General features: G+C 36.9%; 2 protein-coding genes across 4 annotated transcripts; both read right to left on the bottom strand.

Moving 5' to 3' along the window:
• Positions 1 to 6,599: 6,599 nt before the first annotated feature.
• Positions 6,600 to 16,002, bottom strand: Bicd (Microtubule-associated protein Bicaudal D). 3 transcript variants are annotated; one of them, XM_076427917.1, is made up of 8 exons: positions 15,478 to 16,002; positions 15,095 to 15,235; positions 14,188 to 15,024; positions 12,630 to 12,776; positions 12,338 to 12,394; positions 11,237 to 11,666; positions 10,886 to 11,140; positions 6,600 to 7,367 (listed from the first exon to the last, which is right to left on the bottom strand). In XM_076427917.1, exons 1-8 carry the CDS (start codon positions 15,685 to 15,687, stop codon positions 7,087 to 7,089), a joined length of 2,358 nt encoding a protein of 785 aa, XP_076284032.1. In that variant the 5' UTR covers positions 15,688 to 16,002; the 3' UTR covers positions 6,600 to 7,086. The 3 variants fall into 3 exon arrangements, with proteins under 3 accessions (XP_076284032.1, XP_076284033.1, XP_076284034.1); XM_076427918.1 differs by having other exon boundaries at positions 12,362 to 12,394; positions 15,478 to 15,999; XM_076427919.1 differs by lacking the exon at positions 12,338 to 12,394 and having other exon boundaries at positions 15,478 to 15,993.
• Positions 16,003 to 16,595: 593 nt separating this feature from the next.
• On the bottom strand, positions 16,596 to 21,916 carry Cnbp (CCHC-type zinc finger nucleic acid binding protein). The gene is made up of 4 exons (XM_076427924.1): positions 21,778 to 21,916; positions 21,383 to 21,632; positions 19,993 to 20,246; positions 16,596 to 19,838 (listed from the first exon to the last, which is right to left on the bottom strand). The coding sequence occupies exons 3-4, from the start codon at positions 20,233 to 20,235 to the stop codon at positions 19,614 to 19,616; spliced, it is 468 nt and encodes a 155-aa protein (XP_076284039.1). The 5' UTR covers positions 20,236 to 20,246; positions 21,383 to 21,632; positions 21,778 to 21,916; the 3' UTR covers positions 16,596 to 19,613.
• Between the last annotated feature and the right edge of the window lie 2,495 nt (positions 21,917 to 24,411).

Below are 24,411 nucleotides of genomic sequence, written 5' to 3'. Positions count from 1 at the left end.
AGACTTCTTAGGGACGTGTTAAAAGACCTCCTGAATGTCTTACAAACGTCTCATAGACGTCTTCTAGACGTCAAACAGACGTTTTAAAGACGTCTTTAAGACGTACCGTTTTATAACACAAGACGTTCAGGATACGTTCGGAAAACGTTCGTAGGACATTCCGGACATCTTTAATAAGTCTAAATGTCCAACTGCAGACGTCTTAAAGACGTCTTCGTGCTACCTGAGACGTGATTCGAACGAGTTCTTTCGAAACGATAATATGTATATAGTTCTGCGCGTATTTCGTTAATTAACTTTTCTCGAATACGCTCGAAACTTGAAATAACAGAAAGGGACGGAAAAATGTATACCTATAGAATTTTCAAGGATAACAACATCGGACGTATCGTGAATATGGCTTTCGAGTAGCCGAGACGAGGACATTCAACATTTCAGAAAATACAATGAAATTTTAATTTCTAGCTCTCGGGGAATGACAATTCGAGATTGTTCCTCTTTCTCCTTTATAATACGAACGATTTTTCGAGTCGCCATTGTAGAGCGCGGACGGCAAGGCGGAAAGTTGAGGACGAATTTCTTTTCATCAAGGACGAAGTCAGGAGGTAAATATTACTTAATGGTCGTTAAAGAGAAACGAAAGAATTTCTTCTGCTGTTTGTTCCTGGCAATGACGTGAAGGGTGGGGAAGGGACGGTGGTATGAGGCTGGCTCGGTTTATGGACATAAATTAGAACCACCTGTGTCTATCGTTCGAAATCCAACCGGCGGTTGATCATTCCGTGTCAAAAATATCGATACACAATAATCGCGTCCTTCGAACGCTCTCATCAAACTCCGAGATATCTTAATTAACAGATTCGCCACGATTCTACGAACAGATGCATCGATATGTACAACAGATACTAAAATCAGATTGCATTCGTGCAGAAAGAAACGAAAGGAACCAATTCATTTCGAACATTTATCTCGGCACGAGTACGATTTGGCCCCTCGTTTTGAGGTTATATTTGTGTTCTTGGGGTTATTTCAGGTTATTTCAAGAAAAAAATGTATATATAACATAGTGTCAAATCGACCTGGTTTAGCCGGTAAAGTAGATTTCCTGTATTTTATAAACCTGCAAATATCTCGCAAACTATGCGAAATATGGCAAAATATCAAGAGACCTTTTTGTAGGTAATTGAATTTCCTATAGAAAAACGTTAAAATGATGTTAAAATTCCATTTCATTTCATAATAAAATAAACGCATACGAAAATCCAGGAGTAGTATGTCACTCTCGTTACATATACATATATATGGGTGACCTTTTAGAAACATTGGGGCGTGTTAAGCACTGGGTGGGTGGGTGTGGTATTGTCTGTGCGGGGAGCTGCCTCCCTAAACGTAAAGTTTACTGCAGTTGCAATCAAAATTTAACAAAGCTTTTTCGTAATTATCTCCGAAACTAAGTCCGAGCGACGGATAGATGTATTGACAATACGTCAAGGTGAAGGTCATCCGAGTTGGGTCTCCTCATAGCTATATTTACCCCGGAGGCAGTTGTTCTGCAACTTCACCGAAATATAAATATATACTCGGAAACTTGCGCAGCTGATAAAAAAATGTCACACGACATACATTGTTGGAAATTTCATTTTCTACAGAAAAGGTCTCTTGATATTTTGCCATATTTCGCATAGTTACCGAGATATATTTGCAAATTTATAAAAAATAGGAAATGTACTTTACTGGCTAAACCAGGCCGATTTGACACCATGTTATATACATATACATTTTTTTCTTGATATAACCCCAAGAATACAAATATAACCTCAAAACGAGGGGCCATGGAAATCGTACTCTTCCCTTTATCTCAATTCATTATATGTAGTGGCAATTGTAACGCGTTATACCGAATGACAACTTTATTAATCGCTAAACATTCAGAACACATACACATACAATATGTGTTCAGATTATCGAGCAAATAAGTGACGTCGTCCGCGGCGAATTTGTTAATCTGATCGAATACAAAACAAAGGAAACAAAAAGGAAAATCTTGACTTGCAGTTTTTATTCCGTTAGTTCTTAAGTAGCGTTAAGTAAAGGAAAAAAAAAGAAGAAATAAATTGGTAAACAAGGATCTCTGTTGATTAGAATCGTAGACACAGGCAATAGAGTAACTATACGGTATAAATATAATAATAGCGACAACTAATCAATCAATTGATAGTCAATGAACGATCGATAAATTCTCTTTAGGTACTCGTCATCTGGATCCCGCGACGAAGCTGACAGCAATATCGCGTACAATTCTAATATTGTTGACAATAATAGTAATAATAATAATAAAGGTAATAATACTAATAGCGCTAATAACAAATTTGATTAAAGACGGTTCACGTTAATCGTTAATATCGATTTTAAATATAGTGATCGATCGACAATCAATTTTAATATTTTTCACGATGTACCAAACAGCATCGTGCACGATTTCCTTTACCAAAAAATACGCACGCACGCTCGCTCGCACACTTCGACGATCAATTAAAGTTTCAATTGATATTAATCAATTTCTGTAATCAAAACGTGTAGTAAAATCACTCATTTCGTGTACCGCATACAACAGGCATGTCCAGAAGTTGCTCGATCGGAGCATTCTCAAGGAATACCCGTGGAATACTCTACTTCTCCGGGCCGCGACGCGCGTCTCGCTCCCCTTGGCAGCCATAGTTGCCCCGAGCACTGACTTCTGGACATGCCTGGCATACAAACATGCCAATTAATGTTCTATTTCTCTGTTCACCTTATTTTTACAATATTCCGCACTCGTAGAACGAAGCGGTAAAGAAAGGAACGAAGAGATAGTAAAAACAAGCAACAGTGCTTGGTTCCCAAGTGACCTATGCCCACTGCGCTAATTCTTAGAAATGTGATGCTTCATATTTACACTAATCGCGAACCTTATAACGATCAAACTCACCCAGAAAAATACTGTAACCGTATTACACTGTGCACAATCGAATTCAGTATTTTTCGTACAATATTAAAACGTACAAAGATCATTAATAGAATAAAATAATTGCACCGTGGGGAAGTATTACATTGCGTGAAGATCTGCGGCAGAGTTGGTCAAAGATTTAATCAACGATTGAAGACTAAATTTCTACTTCAATCGTTAATCGCAATTAACGATTATTAATCGTCAATCGGATAATTGATTAATGATTAACTGCTGAAATTTCGAAATGAAATACGTAATCAGAACTGTATGAATACTGATAAAAATGTAAACTGAGTTTAGGTGTATTGTCATTTGGTCTGTAAGGCTGCGTTTATAGTTCCTGACTCGCGTGCTTTTCGTCTCGCGTGCTTTTGGTCTCGCGAGACAGCGGGTCAGAAATTTCGAGCGGGGTCGACGGGCCCACTGTGCCCCCCGCTGTGCGTGGCACAAAAAAAGGTCTCCGAAGATATCCTACCGCCTTAAAGGAAAGCTATCGGTAGTTTACCTAAACGAACCGTGAAGCCGTAGAGACCTTTTTTCGTGCCTCGCACAGTGGGCCCGTCGACCCGCTCGAAATTTATGACCCGCTTGTCTCGCGAGACCAAAAGCACGCGAGACGAAAAGCACGCGAGTCAGGAACTATAAACGCAGCCTAATACAAACTCTGTTTACGTGCTTTTATGTTTGAAGTTATTATTCCTGGAAAGCTACGACCATGTTTTTTTTGCTGAAACATGTTTTTGTTGACATATTATTATTTCTGTCAATTCTCCATCTGCTCTCTGTCTCTCTCCCACCTTATTACAATTTATGGATAGACCGTGAGGCGATTAACTTCAACAATTGATTAAATCATCCGATTTTTCGACGATTCCTTTTTTTAATCAACGATTGACGATTAACTTCATCAATCGATTGAATCAATCGCCGATTTCGTCATTTAATCAACGATTGACGTTTAACTTCATCAATTGATTGAACCAATCGTCGATTTTTCGACGATTTCTTTTTTTAATCGTACACATTAATCAATCAATCATGATTAAAATTTTAATCGATTAATGCCCAACTCTGATCTGCGGTCTAGTAATTGATAAGTAAATTATATCTTGTTTTCAAGTCAACGTAATATAAAATAGAGTTTCACATTGACAGGGAACTTTCGGACACCCGCCACTTGAGAACACAGCCGGCCAAATGTACAAAGTCACCGGGGAGAATGTGTTGCGTATATTCATGGGAAAATACGCGTCCATTTCCGATTGTATGTATTTGGCAATTATACCCAGTCAGCCAAGCCTGCTTCGAGCAGACATCGAGCACAGCCTGGTGAGCAGATGGCGGGCATTATCCTGCCCGAACGATGCTCGAAGCTGCTCTGCTGACGCAGCTGCGTGGTATTCTCCTGGCAGCGTCTGCCCGGCAGAAGCTTCCGAGCAGATGGAGGGCAGCTCGTTCCTGGATTCTGCCTCGCCGTAAGACCGGGGACCGAGCTGCCCAACCAAGCATTTGGCTGACTGGGTAATTGGTACGGATTCTCGCGCAAACAGCTGCGTCGGATCTTACGAAACGAGATCGGTTAATATTATACAACAGAGAATATCAAAATGAAAAGTATAGCTGCTGGTCTCGATCAATACGAATCGTTAAAATAGACGTATATGTATAAATAGATATATAAATTAACAACAACTAATAATACAATAATAAGTCTATATAGAATACAGTAAGAGCACTGACCGGTACGAGTACAATCGATGAAAAGCTGCCAAATTCAATAAAATTGAATTGAAACCTGGTTAGGACAAGTTACGTTCAATGAGAAAAACAGTGCTCCCTCTCTCGAATATAATGAACACGTTATCGTGATTTAGTTTTTAAAAAGAGACGGGGGGAGGGGTCGTGCTAAAAATGCCACAAACTAGAAGAATTGGAGCAGACGAAAAGATGACCGAAAAACAAGGTCAAAAGGTATAACGTCGTCGACAATGAAGCAACGTTTTCTTTCGCTCTGCAATTGAACAATGTCGTTTGCCGGACAAGTTACTCGGAGAATGGGTCCCTAAGAATTCTGTTATTCGCGCTACTCTTTACGTTCCTTTTTCTCGACTCTAAACGTCTACGGTGTATTTCATTCTACTTTGATTATAAACGCTACTTGCCGCGCACAATAATATTGTCTCTATGGTATGCAATGTAAAATTCTTGTTTTTCTTGTTCGTCTACCTAAAAAACAGTATACGTTCATATTCTTCTGTTTTCGTCATGCGCCCCCATTAATACGAAAGAAGTTGTGTCTCATATATTCGTTCGAGTCGCAAATAACGTCCAGCAAATCTAACCCAGATCTTTCGTGTTCAATAATTCCATCTAATCGAATTGTGGAATATATTATTAACGTGTTTTGATAAAAAGTAACAGAATCATTCAATTTGCAACCAAATATGCTCAGCGATAAGCTTTGTCTTTTCTCCCCAACATTCGATGTATCCTCCAACCAAGGTTGCTCAACCCGTGGACTTTGGCACCGTATCATTTATACATTTACAGCAAATACAACTAGGAAAAATCTAGTAAGATAAAAGAAACCTGTTAACACGTTAAGGACGGAACTAACAGCTCAAATGTGACCACAAGATAAGCGAGATCGTAAATCATTATAAAAGACGGCAGTCATCGATCGAATGAATTCTCTTTTGTTAAGAAGAAATTTTCAGGACGTTTGAGAATCGGCTCGTGACGCAACCGATTGGTAATAGCTTCCTCTGGTCCCGAATGTCTCATGGCGAATACGTATTGCATGAACATTTACGAACTGTTCATCATATCGGAGGATACAAACCGTTAATTCTTAACTGTGCCGAATAAGAATAAAATTCAACGATGAGGAGTGGACGTTATCTGTGGCTCGATGTAACAAGTATTATAAATTATAACCATACGGAGCCATTCATGCATGAATATTCTCTACGCTGTTATAAACTGATAGACAACATTATACTAGATAAATGGAAGTCCAACTAAAAACATATATATATATATATATATATATGTATGTATATATATATGTGGTCGGCTGAACTATAAGAAACAAACACACATATACAATTGACGCGTAACTTTTTTCGAAAGAAAGGCGAATCAGTTTGAAAATCAATTCAAAGATTACAATATCTTTAAGCATTCGTGTTCGCAGGAATCGTTTCCAGTTTGCCGTTTGCACGATTCGCTGCGAACGAATCATCAAGCACAGAACGTTCGACAGAATTCTGTGCCAGTCACGCAAAACAAAAGCAACAGAAACTCGTTCCATGCTTGTCATCAGGCATCTCTACTAACAACATTGGTAACAGAAGGCAGAGCTTCCTAAAAACTCCTACGATATGGAGCAACATCGGTACAAGAAAATGTGAACATTTCAAAGCTTTCCAAACGTTCTGCTCCGCGTCTCTTCGATTCAATACAAAAGTTATTCCTTACGAACGAGGAGAACAGGTTTTGCTTTTCTTCCTATCAACCCTAGCACTCGGAGGGAGGAGGAAACAAAATGTACGTTAAGACAATGTTTCGATGAAAACTTACGTTCTAGAAAAATATCTCATTACGAAAATTGCATCGTATGCTATTCAGATTAAATAAGCATGAGTGGATTTCCCTTAATAAATAAAATAACTAGATCGTACTCGCTAAAAACCAACATATTTGTAAAAAAGGAAACATTGATGAACATTATATCTCCCCCCACTCGTTTCCTGCTCCTCTAGTACAGAACGTGAAAGATTTTAGTTCGGTAGTTCTAAAGTTAAACGGTCGTTGGTCTGCCCAAATTTTCCAAAAATATTCTCGTGACATATTACAAGAACGGTTTTGTACAATCTCTATTCTTTCTATGCGCCTACATGTAATCGGTGTGAAATATTTCAAAGGGGAGTAAATGCTAAACTCTGCGATGTTCTTGTCATCGAAAAGCAATCCCGAGAAGCGCAGCTAATCAGTTTCCAATGGCTATGCGACGTTCGACGACGAGCAGTAAAAAATTGAAAAGTTCAAAATCCTCGTTTTTCTCAGAATATTTTGCTCCACATCTTCATCATTTTCTAGAAGAACTCTCTGCCTAAGTGAGGACGGTTCGTCTGTTGCGACAATCGCGGTCTACCTCGTCCGTTTGCGCTGGCTGCGTGTCGTCGAGTGTTCCGTAACTCCCGATCCACCTCCAGCTCCTCCAACTTCATCGTCAGACACAGCTTCTGCTGCACCGCTAGCCGCAGAAGCTGATTCAACGTTTTCCTGTCGTCTTCAGCAGCCGCCAACTGCCTCTGAAGCTCTTCGACCTGGGTTACGTATTCTTCGCAGCGTGCGGCAAACATCGCACGTAAACCTGAGGAGTGTGGTTAGCAGGGATTAACACCGAGTACAATGAGGATGTATAAGCATGAAGTATCAAGTAAACACAATACGGAGAAACACGAATTAAATAGGCCAGCTATTTAACTGAGAACATCTAAACACAGTCGCCGCCCAATAATTACCCATCTATAGCGCCTTGTGAGCTCTTCGGAGAAACAGGTAATTATGGGATAGTTGCTGCATTATACATATATTAGGTTTGTTGCATATGAAATGTCCGATTTGTAACAGTAACGTTAAAACTAGAACTGTAGAACTACCACACCAGACAAAATGACTGGTTTTACAATTTCATTTTAAAATTCTGACTTTATGTTACAATACATTTTATTTTCGCAATGACTTTTGTAGCGAGAACTAAAGGTGTAATATTTATAATGAATTTTATTTTTCGTTTAATTTATTCAGAATCAAAATAATTTTCTATCGTGGCTACTTATACCACTTCTCAAAGTGGAAAAGTATCCTGTATAATCTGTATACCGAACCCGAAAGCGCTTATTACTAAACGTAAATGGTGTATTTCCATTTACCACCATATTTTGACCGAATATTATATACGATATTTACATTGGTTGACATTGAAATAGACTTTATTTAAAAGTAAAGTTAAATATCTAGATAAAAACTACAAATAGGGTCTTAAAAATCAGCTTTATACTTTAAAATTTAATATATTATAAACATGTAGACTGTAATTACTATTTTTTATCAGAACACTTCATAAACACTCTAATACACTCCTCACAAGAATGTGCGAACCCGAAAAATTGGTCCCACTTTACGTGGTCATAACTCCGTCAAAAGTTGCTGTATCGATATCGTTAAACAATGGTTTGAAAGCCTAAAACCCCTAGTTTCAGATTCTCTGTTTCAAATTGTTACTATGTTGGTTTTTTACAAAGTTATAGCGAGATGAAGACAACATTGACGGTCAACAAAAATTTTGTGCAACTTTGGAACATCACACGGGGAGCAACAAATTTTTTTGATAAATCGCGGTTAATATAATTTGGAAGGGATATCTTTCCTATGTAAATTGTGTGGTTGTTGAATATTGTGCGATTTTTTTTATTCGAGTTATTCAACATTAAAGTAAATATGGGCTTTTTAACTTTAACTGGCTGTAGAAAGCGAAAAAGTTATCGTAGAATCTTGTGCAAAAAAGCAATAGAAAGAGCGTTTCTTTCCCTTCAAGTCACTCCTTTTGTTTTTTCAATGTCACTAACATTTCGATATACCAGGTGTTTTTGAAAATATGCTTAAAAAATTTCCATTTTTCCTTTAACTCGCTGTATCTCGGCGAGAAATGATCGTAATATCATGATCCGAAAGTCAGATTGAAGCAGAGATTCTACCGATTCGATTGAGTACCCCATGAACTCGCTGCGAAAATTTTTCACCTATGGCAGCTGAGTTTGAAGTTAGTGCTTCGCAGAAATTAGCGCGCCACGTACAGTGGCTGCCTGACATCTCTGAAAATTTGGACCAAACTCGATTCAAAATCAAAGAACTTTCGATAGAAATGAGGTAGAGCGATGAAATTTTTTTTTAAATTAAAGCTGAAACTTTGCAGAATATGGAAAAAATAGGGAGATTATGGTACGAACGTTTTTTAACGTTAAGAAAATTCGTTGAACATGTAGAATTTCAAGAAAATGTGGTATCTCCAGTACCAAGCGCGGAAACAATTTTTTTTTAACATACTATATATAATTTCCCGTAGATTTTTTCACGCTGTTCCAAATCTGGTCTAAAAATTTGTCTGCGACCTCAGGATTTTACAAGAAATCGATTTTTGTGAACAAAACTAATTTAATAAGTTTTTCGTTGAACAGATTTGAAACAGCGTGAAAAAATCTACGGGAAATGATATATAGCATGTTAAAAAAAAAAATTTTCCGCGCGTGATACTGGAGAAACTACTAGAGAAGGTCCCTTTTTTCGGGTTTCCGCTTATATCTCGGCAACTATGCGTCCTAGCAATAAAACTATTCTATATAAGATTAAAGTTTTCATTTCATTAAGTTTTTCGCTATCTCGCATAGTTTCTGAAATAACAAAAGGAGTGCCTTGAAGAGAAAGAAACGCTCTTTCTATTGCTTTTTTGCACAAGATTCTACGATAACTTTTTCGCTTTCTACAGCCAGTTAAAGTTAAAAAGCCCATATTTACTTTAATGTTGAATAACTCGAATAAAAAAATCGCACAATATTCAACAACCACACAATTTACACAGGAAAGATATCCCTTCCAAATGATATTAACGCGATTTATCAAAAAAATTTGTTGCTCCCCGTGTGATGTTCCAAAGTTGCACAAAATTTTTGTTGACCGTCAATGTTGTCTTCATCTCGCTATAACTTTGTAAAAAACCAACATAGCAACAATTTGAGACAGAGCATCCGAAAATAGAGGTTTCAGGCTTTCAAACGTTATGACCACGTAAAGTGGGACCAATTTTTCGGGTTCGCACAAGTGATCCCTTAATTCTTTTGAGAAGTGTATATACAATATACAATATTAATATCGCAGGATTATAAGAATACATAAGAATGTTAACTGCCTATAATCCCAATATGATATATTTTAATGTTACTGAATGTAACCCATTTAAGAGAATGATATTGTATTGTTAAAAAGACGTTTCTATAGTCACCTTGGACACATCGATTATTTGAAGTTTCATAGAGTAATGAACACCATACATAAGTCAGTATTTTAAACAAATATTTATGACTTCGCATTAAGAACAACTATGGTCTATTTTAAGGAAGTACATGTGTTATTAATTCTGCAGGTGCTAGTAGTAAGAAATAATATAATTTGCTACAAAACAAAGCAATATCGTTGGCGACAAACTCCCAATGCAACCGCAAAGTCGATTGTAGCGCAACTTGTTAAAATTAGCAACATGTACATAAATGCTGGTAACAATGATTATTTTGACGTGATTATATTAATGTAATAATGTTAGTAGAACAAAATAGAAAAAAGAGAATAAATTAACTGTACTAGATACAAATCAGTAGAAACTAAATATCTCAAATAATAGGTTCAAATAATACAAACTTGTAACGCTACTATGAAAATATACAATATACAGGGTGATGTATTTAAAATTAACTATCCAAAGAAGTCTGCTAGTTTCAACGATAAAAGAAAGTATACACGCTAATTTTCAATAATTTCAATAGGGACAAAAGCATGATGTCTTTAGTTTTTATTTAAGTGAAACTGCAAAAGAAATGGAAAGATCAAATTTGTTTTTGCAAGGAGTTTTATACCTATTTTTTTATACCTATTAAAAGGTAAGTAAGAAATATGTTCTATTTAAAAAAAAGCGACTTTCCTGTTTGTTTTGCACTTCCACCTACAAAAAAAGGCTATCGGCGTCAAATTATATTCGATATATTTTTTTCTATCGCCAAAACTGGTAAAATCAATTGTGCAGCCTGTTTTTATAATTATAAATTAAAATGAACTTACTTGAGAATGTTGCTGCATTTTCCTTTAACATTCTAAGCTCGTTTCTCAGTTTCAACATGGTTTCGTTAACAATGCTCTTCTCATTTTCATATTTGCTCTTCAAGTTCGTGAGTGCTACTTCTGCAGTATTTTTGTTTGATTTTAGTACTGTTCTCAAGGTTGCGATCTGTTCGCGTTTAGCTGATAGCAATGCCTTCAACCTAATCACTTGTTCTTGTAGATCTGCTACCTCTGCTTTGTTCTCATTTACAGATCCTATAATTTATAATGAGAAAAATATATAATTATCTATCCGACATAGAAGTGGAAGAAATACGAGTGAATTCGTTGAATTGAATCCGTTGAACTCACCTTCGCACACATTACAAACATTCGACTGTATTCCCTTGACTTTGGACAGTTCGATTGTGTGTTCTACGGCGCTTCTGAGGTGTTTAATTTGATCCATCGCAGTTTCTATATGCTTCGCTATTTCTTTAGCTTTACTCAAACTTTCTAAATCCTTGATTTGTATATCCGTTTTGAACGAAGTTCTGCACCATTCTATCTTTTCATTCTCTTCCTCCTTATCCGGAACGATTTTCTCGTGGTCAAGAACCACGCGCGACGGAATTTCTCCATTGACCGTGCAAACGTGATGATAAAGTTGAGCAACCTCGTCAGAAATATTCTGTAAATCGTTCTGCGCAGAGTCAAGAAAACCACCAGCTTCCATTGCAAGTTTTGACAAGGTAGCAATATCAGATTCAAGCTGTATGCTTCTTTGCTCTGTATCTAAAAGCTGAAATATAATGAATATCATTTATATTCAGGTTGACAATATTCATCGGCCTCTTGCCATGTTTGTCACGTATTTATGTGTATATTGTATATATCCCTTGATACTGTACGTATATGTATCAGCTTTGGAAGTTCGATTGTAAAAGATAGATGTTGTATTTCAGGAAAACAATGCTTGACAGTTGAAGTAATTTTGCAAGACTGTACAAGATGATATACAGAACATCTGCTTGAACATCGTGCAAACAGGCTCTGTGAATCTGACTCATGCTACGTTAGATGCAAGTGAAAATAAATAGGAGGATAGTATCGACTGATTTCTTGTTCCTAAGCACATTCTATTTTAAAGCCACAGTGCATAGCAATTGAGATCCGTACATTCTGTTTGAGCACTTGATAGAAAAACATTCATGTGGGCAATGATCGGTGTCAACCCATTTGTGAAAACAATAATACGCTAGGATACATAGAGTACAAACGTATTTTCACAAAGGAGTCTTTGCTTTGAGAAGTCATGGTTGCCTGTCAGTATAGCTGTAGCAACGTGTACAGTTAAGAATATAAAGATATCAAAAAGCAATACAAGATGGGTTGTTAGAACATTAGAAAGCAATCTGTACGGATCATTAAAGGAGCCAAAAGACAAATTGTTATTAAATAATTGGTAAATACGTCAAAGGGATCACACGCTCCAACCTTTTCTCGAAGGCTCTTCTCTGACTCAGGGATCTGAAATGCCATAATTTCTATTCAAAGTCTAAATTTTGAATATTAATTGTCATTGTGCCAGAGTCACAGTTTATTTTACTCTCTCTCAAGATATTTCGATGTACTAACTTATATTGGCAGTGAAAACTTAATAAGTTGATAACTTATATGTCTGTTCTTCCTATTTTCCGCTATGTCACTGTTTATATATACAAAATAACGAAATTTAATATCAAGATAAAAAGATTCCATATACCTTATTTCTAAGATTCGTTAATTCCGTTCGTAATTGTTGCGTTGAATCGGATATAGTTAAACCATTTTCCAATTCAGCTAAATCCTTTTGAAGCTGATTCACTTCTCGTGCAGACATAGTACTCCATTGATGATATTGCATTATGGCCTTAAAAACAAAGCAGAAATTAATAATACAGGGTGAGTCCGAAGGAACAGAACACCTAAATATCTCCGTTACTTTTCGTTGTACAAAAAAACTTCTTAGAACAAAGTTACACTATTTGAAGGGCCACATGTAACGGTGTAAGGGAAAAAATTTTCAAGGTCATTTTTGTACCAGATTTCAAGGTCATCGATATTTTTTTAAATGGAATGAGGTATTTTTTAATACATCAATCGATGCTGCTGGACATTCGTTATAAAAAAGTACTAACCTATGTATGTCAAAAAGTTAGTAGTTCACGAGATATTTCGATTTAAATAACTCTAAAACACCATTATAGTTAGTACTAATTGTAAGACGTTAGCGTTCACTTGCTAGTGTAAATTGAAGAGTTGAAATTGAAATTGAAAAATTGACGTTGAAAATGAAATTGAAGGTTTGAAATTAACGAATTGAAATTGAAAAATTGAAGTTGAAATGGGAGAGTTAAAATTGAAGTTGAAATGGAAAAATTGAAATTGAAAACAAAGTTGAAGAGTTGATGTTGAAATTGAAAACGAAGTTGAAGAGTTGATATTAAAATTGAAGTTGAAATTGAAATTGAAGAGTTGAAATTATCGAATTGAAGTTGAAATTGAAAAATTGATGTTGAAATTGAAATTAAAGAGTTGAAATTAACGAATTGAAATTGAAAAAGTGAAGTTGAAATTGAAAGATTGACGTTGAAATTGAAATTGAATAGTTCAATTTGAAATTGAAGTTGAAATTAAAGTTAAAGGGTTGATATTGAAATTGAAGTTGATATTAACTAAATGAAATTGAAAGATTGACGTTGAAATTGAATAGTTCAAATTGAAATTGAAGTTGAAGGGTTGATATTGAAATTGAAGTTGATATTAACGAAATGAAATTGAAAAATTGAAGTTGAAATGGAGGAGTTGAAATTGAAAAATTGAAGTTGAAAATAAAGTTGAAGAGTTGGTATTGAAATTGAAGTTGAAATTGAAAAATTGACAGTGTAATTGAATTTGATGTTAGCGTTTACTTACTTGAGTATCGTCTTAGTACAACAGTAATGGTGTTTTAGAGTTATTTAAATTGAAATATCTCCTGAACTATACTAACTTTTCGACATACATAGGTTAGTACTTTTTTATAACGAATGTCCAGTTGCATCGATTGATGTATTAAAAAATACCGCATTCCATTTAAAAAAATATCGATGACCTTGAAATCTTGTAACAAAATGACCTTACACCGTTACATGTGGCCCTTAAAATAGTGTAACATTGTCCTCAGAAGTTTTTTTGTACAACGAAAAGTAACGGAGATATTTAAGTGTTCTGCTTCTTTGGACTCAACCTGTATAGTAACATTCTATTTCAAAGCAGACACATATGTCTTTCATGCATACCTGATTTAATTTATCCAGCGTTGCTTCTTCGGTTTGTTTTTCAGGCAATTTAGAGTGAAGATGATGCAACGACTGTACATGGGCTGCTAATTGCACGATGCGCGCAACAAAGGATTGCAATTCATTCTGGCTTTTCTCAACCGCGTATTGTGATTCTCTTAAGTTGTGCGTGAGATGAGCCTTCTCAGACTCGGCTAGTTCTAACTGTTTCTCTAATTTCTTCAGTTCATTCAAATGAATTTCAGAGAACAAATCAACTTGTTTGTCAGTAGCCGAGGTGCCTGGTTCTTGAGTTTTCAAATCAGCCTCGATTCTACGTAATGCTGGAGAATCGTCTTCTCCGTCACTGCATATTGTATGATCTTCTGTGATACCTCTAATCGAAAGTGCAAGATTGCTAAGATTATAAATGGACTCGCTATTAATTCTTTGATCGAGTTCTTTCTTGAGAGCATATTTTGCTTCGCGTTCAGCTTGTAACGATTCAAGCGCTTCTTCCATTTGCTTCTCGGCGATCTTTTTTAAATTTGTTAATTCTTCAACTTGACTATTTAGAAGTTCCACTTCTTCCGTTAATCTTCTTATCTCGTGTTTGGCACCTTCGAATTCTACCTGGCTGGATCGTAATCCAGATACCTGCTTTTGTAATGAAATATTTTCATCTTCCAACTCTGAATAATCTTGAAGCAGTCGAGCTTCGCGAAATCTACATTCGCGCAGCATAGTACGTAAAGACTTCCTTTCCGTCTCTGCCTGTTGGTGGTCTTTACCGACTTCTTCTCGTTCTTGTAACGCATGATCACGTTCGGATTGCACTCGCTCCAGCTCATGACGCAACTAGACAAAAAAACATTTATATTTGAAAAAATCTGAATGTTTCTAAATACTTTTCAAACAAATTACATACTTGCTTCGTTTCGTTTTCTAATTCGATGATTTCTGACTGAAGAGACGTTTCTCGCGCAGCACTTTCATTAAGAAGACTCTCCTCTTGTTCTATACCACTTTTTGTAGTTAGTTTCGTAGTTGTCTGAAACTTTGCTAAAGCCTATAGAAGGAAAGACATGAAAAACGTCAGCTTTAGAACATTTAGAAAGTGATATTTGTCATTCCATGATTAGAATGTACAATGTGATTAGCATATCGCAAACACATTTTAATATGCTCAGACATTGTTCAAACATCGAAAGATTCGTGGACAGCGTCGAATTTTAAAACAGGATACACATAGAAGTGAGAAAAAACAATTCACGTCCATGGAAATACAGACATAAAAGGACCTGAGCTAACCTCCTGCGTGATTTCCAATTCGTGTTTCGTGTTTTCGTAGAGGGCCTCGACATCGTTGCATCTCTGCTCCAAAGCAGATTTTTCTTCGAGCAGAGCTAGACCATATTGAGCCGATTGTACTTTTTCCGTAGATGCTAAATCTAATTCACGTGAGAGCCTCTCGATCTCGTTCCGGAGGTCTTCTGTCGTAACACTGTCTGTCGAGGCCATTGCTGTGTGCACCGTCCAAGATCGCTTTACTCCTTTCTCCGTCAAATACTTCCTCGTCGTTACCGTAAATATATCGGAACATCGGCGGCCGTAATATATTTTGAATACAATAGCATTATGCGAAAACTTTAGACACTATATTTTCTTTGCGTGCCCGCTCTCCGAAGCCTTACATCTTCCGAGAATTCACGACCGTCTGACAGACGTGAGATTAAGGGGTGAGGGCGCGGGGAAAATCACACGGACCGGATGGAATGGATGGATACATGTTCCTTTACGTGTTTCGCTGATTTCACGTTCCTCTTGTCTCGTTCCACAATTCCGCTATGTTTCATCTTACCGTGATAAGCAAGCAACTCTCATGTACTCACGTTTTATCGTAAAATTGCTTTGAAAATATATTTTACTTTCAATAAATCAATATCATCGACAAAATCAATGTATTTTTCGTTGTTTTAAGACTATTAGAATTAAGAAATATTAACCCACTGAAAATCTACAACACATTATTGCTTCTATTTACAACTAAATATGTATAATAGCCTAGCTTACGTTGCTACAAATTGTGAATTTGCTAATATAAAGATCTTAAACCATGCAATTAAGTTGTTGCGCGAAAAATAAAATTATTTATATCGCTCACACAGATGTAGCTTAATTCTTTTTATAATAATCAAAATTTCCATATATGCATAAATTGATTTCTAGTAATTATCTCGAAAGTAAATATAAAGGAATAATATACATATTTTACAGTAATATAGTTTTAGATGAAAAAAAATCATTCGTTTAAATATTTCACCTAGTTTATGATAAGATAACGTATCAAGGGTTCGATATATATATATGTGTATAAGTAAAACCACATAATAAATAGTACATGTACAAAAGGATGAACAACTAAAACGGAAAGCTATACATTTACACTTTATTAATAATCGATCTCCTTTGCCAACTGAAATATAAATAATACAGATGAAGTATATTTTATATCGTACACCGTTCATATTCGTAGATACCAGTTAATAGATAAACATGTGGGGAACAGAAAAAAAACAAGATCTCGTTTTTGCCTCTCCGTACACATTCTATTTCAAAAATTCAGTTTAAAAACATAACTTCAAATACTCCGCAATCCTTTATTACTTTGTAGCTTATTTTTTTCCTCATCATCGTCTTCATTTTCTTCCTTTAAGTATTAATAGATTAATATAAGTCGAGCTGTGATCGGTTATACACCAATCGAATTAGTTCATACACTGTAACAGTCGTATTCTTTACAATGTTCGTACGTAAGTCTTGTAGCAGAGACAAAAGCGCAGGTGCCCTATCGCACTCGTTTTTTTTCTTTATATGCTCGTCTGAACCTCCGGTGCCACCATAAATGAACCTCGCAACTGAATCGCGTACTCATCGAGTTATGTTGTTTTCCCTCCAATATCCTACATAGTAAGACATCGTCTTTACATGATAAACCATGTATCCGTGTACACGCGTGTATTCAAACTATACAACATATTGGTCAATGGAAAGAAAGGAGAACTGTTTACACGGATTCCTGATGTTCGCATTAAGCCTCCATTCATCGAATGAGAGCACCAAAGGTTGCGGTTCATTAGCGAAATACACAATTTTTGATCCTCCAAATCTCGTCAGACGCACTAGCGCACTGATTGCTACTACCAAAATCATGTATGAGATCGGTTGAAGTCCCGAACAGTTAAGTGTATAAAATTGTTGCAGGACACCTGTACTACACAATACGACGCGCAAGGCGCTTTCAGTTCCATCAAGTCAGGCACGCCTGGCTTTTCTGAACATTAATACACATTGTCGCTGCTGGTAAAAGTATCAGTGTGTACCGTGTACAGGTTTTGCATGCACAAATCCGTGATCTGTCGAATCGTATGGGAAAGAATATTATTTTGAATAGTAACATGGATTAACACATGCATAACGTGTGCACACACAATCTACCTATAGACTGAACAAAGATCTTGCCAACGATCTTGTTAATTTAAATTTAATAACTCGCTCTCGGTGGAGAACGAGTCACACACAAAGTATTTAGGGACGTCGTTAATTTACACCGCAATAACTGTTTTCATTATTTATAAGCGTGTGACGTTACCGTAAAATTTGTTGCAGTCTATTTTGCTTCCTATTAAATTAGACTTGTTCGTGCTCTCTTTTTTCCATCTTCTTCACTTTTCTTTTTCTCTCTTTCTTTTTTTTTTTTAAGAAAAACATAGCACATCTTTGTACTTGTAGTAAACCTAATAAATCTCCTACAACCACGCGATGAATTCGGAGAAAGATATTCGAGACTTTTAAATGCGCTACACTTTGTTTCATTTTTTATCACTTCATGATTTTTGGCAGACGTTCGACAAAAAAATGCTAGACAAATCGTATCTAAAATTTTTCATTCTAGAACTTATATAAAAAAAAATTAGTGCAGTACTTTATACATGAAAATATAACTCCGTTTTTTTCTTTTTTCTGTGATGTATAAATAAAAGGATTATTAGAATTAGTCACCAGCAACGACCAGAGTATATTCTAGCTTTTTACAGTACAAAATACAGCTCCTGCACATATGTATGTATATATGTATACACATATGTGCATATATATATATACATATACCTAGTAACGAAACATTTCACGATGTGTAAGGATATAGTAAGGTAAAATGCAACTGCATCCTTTTCAAGTCCGTAGTAATCGTTAACGGTATGAACAATGGTGACGCTCAATACAACAATTATGATTTTTACGTACAAAATATGCAAACTTGCATAGACTTCTGTGTTTATATGTATATATACATATATACGTGTAGTAATCACTGACGATCATACCCAGTACTTGTATTCATTTTCACTTGACAGAATCTGACAGAAAAAGCACACTTATGTCCTAGTTTATCAGAATCTGATATTATAGACCAAGTATAACAGTATATAAACTCGTAAACACTGACAATCTGACAATTGTGCAGGTTTTGCCGAGATCTGAAACTAGGTTCGTTATAAAAGTAATGATTCAATGATCCTCGAATTACATCCTTACACACGAAAAATTGGCGTTACTAAACCTTATTTATATGTATTCAGGGCCGGCATGTTCATTTCCTTTCCCATTAATTCTGAATTTCTTAGTTTTTTTTTATCTTGAGTTGCTAGAGAGTTCGAGAGGGAGGACCGGATACAAGATGCGTGGATGTGAGAAATGAACATAATCTCTTTGACGTGCAACGTTTTCGTAATTATTGTATCCCTCTCTGGTACAAAAAATGTAATTGTCTCGTTAATTTCATCATCTTGTTGTTTCAATATGAACCACTAACGAACGTAATAATATTGTCAGTTAAGCTGACAAAATATATAGTGTTATAAATGTCGATCTTATTTGAATGGTTTTTCTTTTCACAAAGTATATTAAGAATCCATACATCTTGCATCACAAAATAATGCGCGTACGAGATAGTTTGAAAGTCAGGGGGACAGAGGATTCATGTCTCTACTCTAATTCAATCGAATGTTTATAATATTATTACATTGTAATAGTGTGTAATTCATGTAATGCTTGAATGTGTCCTATGTGTAAATGTACTTTGTGCGCGCGCGCGCATGTATGGTGTAGTGTAACAGCAATAAAAACAAAGACATCATAAGAAAAAACCCTTGCGAAGAGAACAACGATGTTTAGAGGGGAAAGAAACTAGGAATAAAATGGGCTTCCGGGAGTTGGGCATGGAGAGATTGAAATTCGAACGGTTATGACGAAACGCGTTTCTAGCGATTATACGCTTCAACGAGACATACGTTCGCACATCCCTACCTAGCTACAATTCCCGGTAGTAGCGCGCGCGACGGTAAACGGCTTATCGTTAAGCGAGCGGCACGGATTCCGGTTATATCCTACTTCCTGTCATCCTGATCACAATCACGGCTTATGTGACCAGTTTTGCCACAAATGTAGCACGTTTTTCCACCAGCCTCGGTACAGTTGCGAGCGATATGACCTGTCTTGTTGCAATTATAGCAACTTTGCATGGCAAAGCGTCCAGAATCATTGCCACCCTCGGGGCAGCTGCGTGCAATATGACCAGTCTTGTTGCAGTTGAAACAGCTCATCTCAGGCCCCTGTTTAGAATTACTCGAGATTATGATATAGCATGATACAACAAGATGGTTCGATACTAATGGTTTTGCTCAAATTTCTTGCGTACTCCGTTATGGAAACTAACTATTTGAAAATATGCGTGTAAAACAACAAAAAATTCAATTCTTTAATAACCTGTTGGCAGTCTTTCGCAATATGTCCAACACCGTTGCAACGGTAGCAAAGGTCTTGGTCTTCTTTGCATTCACGTGCAAAGTGTCCAAATTGGTTACACTTATAGCATTTGTCTCGGCCCCGTACGAAACCACCTTCTCGTTCACGTCCACGGTCGCCTCTAGCACCGGCACCGCCACCATGAGGGCACTCCCGAGCGTAGTGGCCCATCCGGTTACACTTGTAACAAGCGCTCGAACTCATGTTTGATAAATCTGCAAAAGTAAGCGACCGATCTCTTGTACACAGTTCGAGTACATGTTTGTAGAGATATAAATTTTGGAGTTCTACCAACAATGCATTTTATTTGCGTTACTTTTATGGAAAATAAAATGCAAGCCTTCCAATTAAATTATTATATAATAGAACTATAATGAAATTTCATCGGTACCTAGGATATAAAATAACAAATCTATTTTTGAGTCTACAAAAGAAGATATTGTTGAGTTAAAATTAAATAAATGAAATATTTCAATTATCAGAGAGAGAGAGGGAAATAGATTACTATCATTATTATAAATATTTCAATAATACATAATATACAAAACATTTTATATGTTTAAATGATCATAACTATTATTTGAAGAAAAGCAATTTCTAAAAGTTTTATAGAAAAAAGATGGACTAGAAGAAATATAAAAAAGATTCGATGTAAAAGGCGAATTATAGGAGTAATTCGGAGAATCGGAGAAAACAGGATGGAAATTATTCTCAGTCTAATTTGTTTGAAAAAATAACAGAAATTTTTCATATAGAATGAACATAAGGAGAAGGAATCTGAAGAAATAGAAGCTATTTTGAATAACAGGATAAAATGGCATCGTGCATCCGTCCATTCTCGGGGAGTACATAGAATACACGTGTCCGTGGTAAGCGTCATATACGACGGACACCATTTCCGATTTCGACGATTCCGGCGAGCGGACCGATATTTTACGAACGAATAAATATCCGAATAAATATTCCATTACATGAAACCCTCAAAGAAATGCCGTCCATCATACAACGTGGCTCTATCGCCCCCACTTTGCAGTGGTGGTACGCAAGTACGCCACGGCGCGAAGATGGCATCCAAGACTGACGCCGTACTGCGCTTTTTTTGCCTGGCCAAAGGAAAGATTGGCCGAGGGCGAGGTATACATGCACAGGAAAACGCGGCGAGCCGAACCAAACGATGAAAGGAAATTTTCTCAACAGAATAGGCAAACGGAAGCAAATATTCATTTACTCTATAACGAGAAATTCTGCCGAACAAGTCGAGGACCACGTGTGGAATTGCACAGAAAGAACCGCGGAGTCGGAATCATCACGGCACGTAGCGTAGTTATTCGGTGCCGGTAAAACGACTTACCTTAAAGTGCTTGATGTATATGCACGATGAATCCTCCTTCCTTTGGGCTTCGCCGACGCGTCGGGGACAATGGGTCCGCGAGAAGTAGTGTTTTCCTGGGAAAACTCGAACCGATACTCAGCCGGATGATTGCGGTGACCATCGACTACAAGAGGGAAGACTGGCCAATCGTCGCTACGTTGCCCGCCAAACTCCCGTTGCAATTGTGGCGACTGTGGCGACGTCTTCTCTCGAATTCGTTACCAGAGGGCTGCGCACAATAACCATTTCTTCCAAATTGTTCGATAACAACGAATTCGTTTTATGAAATCACCATTTCAGATGAAAATATTTCGAGTTTTAAGGCCGAATCCATCGGATAAACTCTATTAAGTTCGTTAAATTGTATAGCAGACCTCAAATCAAACGCAATATTCTCCTCTTTTTCTCTCTTCCTTGCTCCAAACGTCAACTTCTATCACTACATATCGGATACGACTACCGCGACCTCTACAATAATTATTTCTGACCAACATGGAAAAGAATAAGTTCGCAGATTCCACTTTAGTGAGATTCCTCTCCTGTCTAGCAACCACTAGCAACTTCATAATAATTTGATTTCATTAAAAATTTCAACAATATTTTTTCCTTCTCATTTTTGTTAGAGCGCGCATGGAGCGCGCACATCCAATAGTGCCCATTTTTTGATCGAGTGGCCAACCAATAGAAATAGTTGCAAAACATCTATATATATACACTATACACTGACTATACACCGTGCGCGCGCCAGATAATGATGGCTATGTAGGCAAAGTATTGTTCTAACTCTAATTGTAAGACGATTTTTTGGCCAATAGCGACCCCTTACTATCGTACGCATTGTCGCTATTGGCCGAAGAATATATTTTGTCTGGCTATCAATTCGCACGCGGAACAGTGTCGCTCCCACTTTATCTTATCCCTCCTATATATATACGACGCCATTCTCCCCCATTTCCCGGCGGGGCGGAGAGCATCTTCACGCTTCCGCCACTGACCGGTCACGTGACGTAATGCGCGCACCCAATTCGCCTTGCGTCTGCGTCGTAACCGCACGGTGTATTGTAGAGCAATTATAGAGGTGTTCGGACTTCTCTCGGAAAGGTGTGATAGAGGTTTTAGAGCTTTTAGCACTGATATATATACTAATATATCAGTGGCTTTTAGCGTGTCCATGTCATAGACTTACAGAGATAGACTGCGTGGCCTGTACGAAGCGTTGAAGCCTGCCATGGCGGGTATAAAGAGTGAGAGAGAGAGAGAGCCTGTTGTGGTCGTAAGGCGCTCTCTTTCTAATTGACCAATGAAAGTGGGGAGTTCGTAGGAAGTGAGAGTTGACTGGCTCGCTGTGCCCCCACCAACTATCGGTGTGCGAGTGAGATAGATATACGACCAGCCGCCATAGCAGGCTTCAACGTTTCGTACAGGCCGCGCAGTCTATTGCAGTCTATCTCTATAAGTGTATAAGTCTATGGCAATCATACTGTGCAGCAAAGAGCCGTGTGCGCAAAAGAGCTGTGACCAATTTAGAAGAATTTAGTTTAGTTTAGTTTATTCTTTACCCCACATTGCGCAGAGATGGCGTTGGAGAACCGGAGTTCTATTTGCCCAAAGCAAACCCGTCTTTCGTATTACTATTCTATTTTCTGTTTTGTACTTTCCAACAAAATGTCTCTTGCTCCCTATTTCTCTTATCCACTAGTCAGTCAGTGACTATTTCTATTTTGCATATTGTTATTGCACTTATCAGAAATAGAGTATCAACCTTATCGTATATATTTTTTTTCCATAGGTTAAGTGATATTGGGGTAGATCAGTCTTATGTATAAATAGACTTAGAATCTAAAACTTGGTACTTAATATTTAATCCTTTCGTCTTAAATTTAATTTGTACTTTGTATTTCGAAGAGCACCTTCTCATTGCACCTTTTATTTGGTTGTGATATGTTTAAATAGATTTATCAATTTGTAACAAGAAGGCTGCTATTGACCTCAGGATGGTAACATCTTTTTTACCCAATATTTTGGATACTTCCTCTTCTAGATCTATATCTTTTCTAGCGAAAAGTCTTAATAGTTTTCCTCTTTTCCTTTCGTAAATTGGACAATTCCAAATGATGTGATCTATATCCTCCATTTCGTGACCGCATTCGCATTGTGTGTAATTGATATAATTTTTTCTATAAAGTGATGCTGCTAAATTGTAGTGGTTAGATCTAATTCTACTTAGCATGTTTATGGAGCGTCTTCCTATGTTTTTTATGGCTTCGAACCATGGTTTTCTTTTGCCAATATTGTTGTCAGAGGTTTCAAAGTATCTTGTCCCCTTATATAATCCTTTACTTTTGTGTTTCTGATCTGATTTTTGCCACCTACTGTCTATGATATAATTAATTACATCGTTTGCTGGTATTTTAATGTCCTCATCCTGTTCATAATTTGTTCTTTCCTTCGCTATTGTATCTGCTCTCTCATTCCCTTCAATTCCCGCATAAGCTGGTATCCATGCAAAGAATATTCTGTTATTTCCATTTATGTTGATCTTGTTAACTTGTTTTGCGATTTTTATGATCCATGGGTTTATGTTCTTGTCTGGTGAGATGTTTTGCAGTCCACTCAGAGCACTCTCTGAATCTGTTAAGATAATTATTTTGACATTGTCATTTATATATTTTTCTTCTACCATGCAAATTGCTTTGCTGATAGCTATGCATTCAGTGGTAAATATGGTTGCAACTTTGTTAATACTGAGGCCCTCTTCTTCCCATGTGCTATCCTTCCTGGTAACGATGCCTGCTCCGTTTGAGGAACTGTCTTTTTTTTTTGATCCGTCTGTGAATATTAAAATCGGGTATTCTTCTGTGATCCCAAATTTTTCCTTGATCATGTTAATAAGAGTTTCATCATTGAATTTGTGACACTGCCTTACGAACCCAGTTTCTACATCTATCAGGTTCTTCCAGTCGATTTTCTTCAGTTCCTTTAGGTCTTTTTCGTCTTCCCAAAAGTCT

This window comes from Lasioglossum baleicum, chromosome 7 (genome assembly GCF_051020765.1).
Source record: "Lasioglossum baleicum chromosome 7, iyLasBale1, whole genome shotgun sequence".
Classification (NCBI taxonomy): domain Eukaryota; kingdom Metazoa; phylum Arthropoda; class Insecta; order Hymenoptera; family Halictidae; genus Lasioglossum; species Lasioglossum baleicum.
This window is presented reverse-complemented; position numbering and strand designations above follow the sequence as displayed.

Excerpts from the sequence above, each read along its gene's own strand:
- Bicd (XM_076427917.1), bottom strand. The coding sequence starts at position 15,687 with ATGGCCTCGACAGACAGTGTTACGACAGAAGACCTCCGGAACGAGATC. Across the intron at positions 12,395-12,629 it reads TAACGAATCTTAGAAATAAG|ATCCCTGAGTCAGAGAAGAG; the intron begins GTATATGGAATC and ends ATGGCATTTCAG. Across the intron at positions 11,141-11,236 it reads TGTTTGTAATGTGTGCGAAG|GATCTGTAAATGAGAACAAA; the intron begins GTGAGTTCAACG and ends TATAAATTATAG.
- Cnbp (XM_076427924.1), bottom strand. The coding sequence starts at position 20,235 with ATGAGTTCGAGCGCTTGTTACAAGTGTAACCGGATGGGCCACTACGCT. Across the intron at positions 19,839-19,992 it reads TTGCGAAAGACTGCCAACAG|GGGCCTGAGATGAGCTGTTT; the intron begins GTTATTAAAGAA and ends AATTCTAAACAG.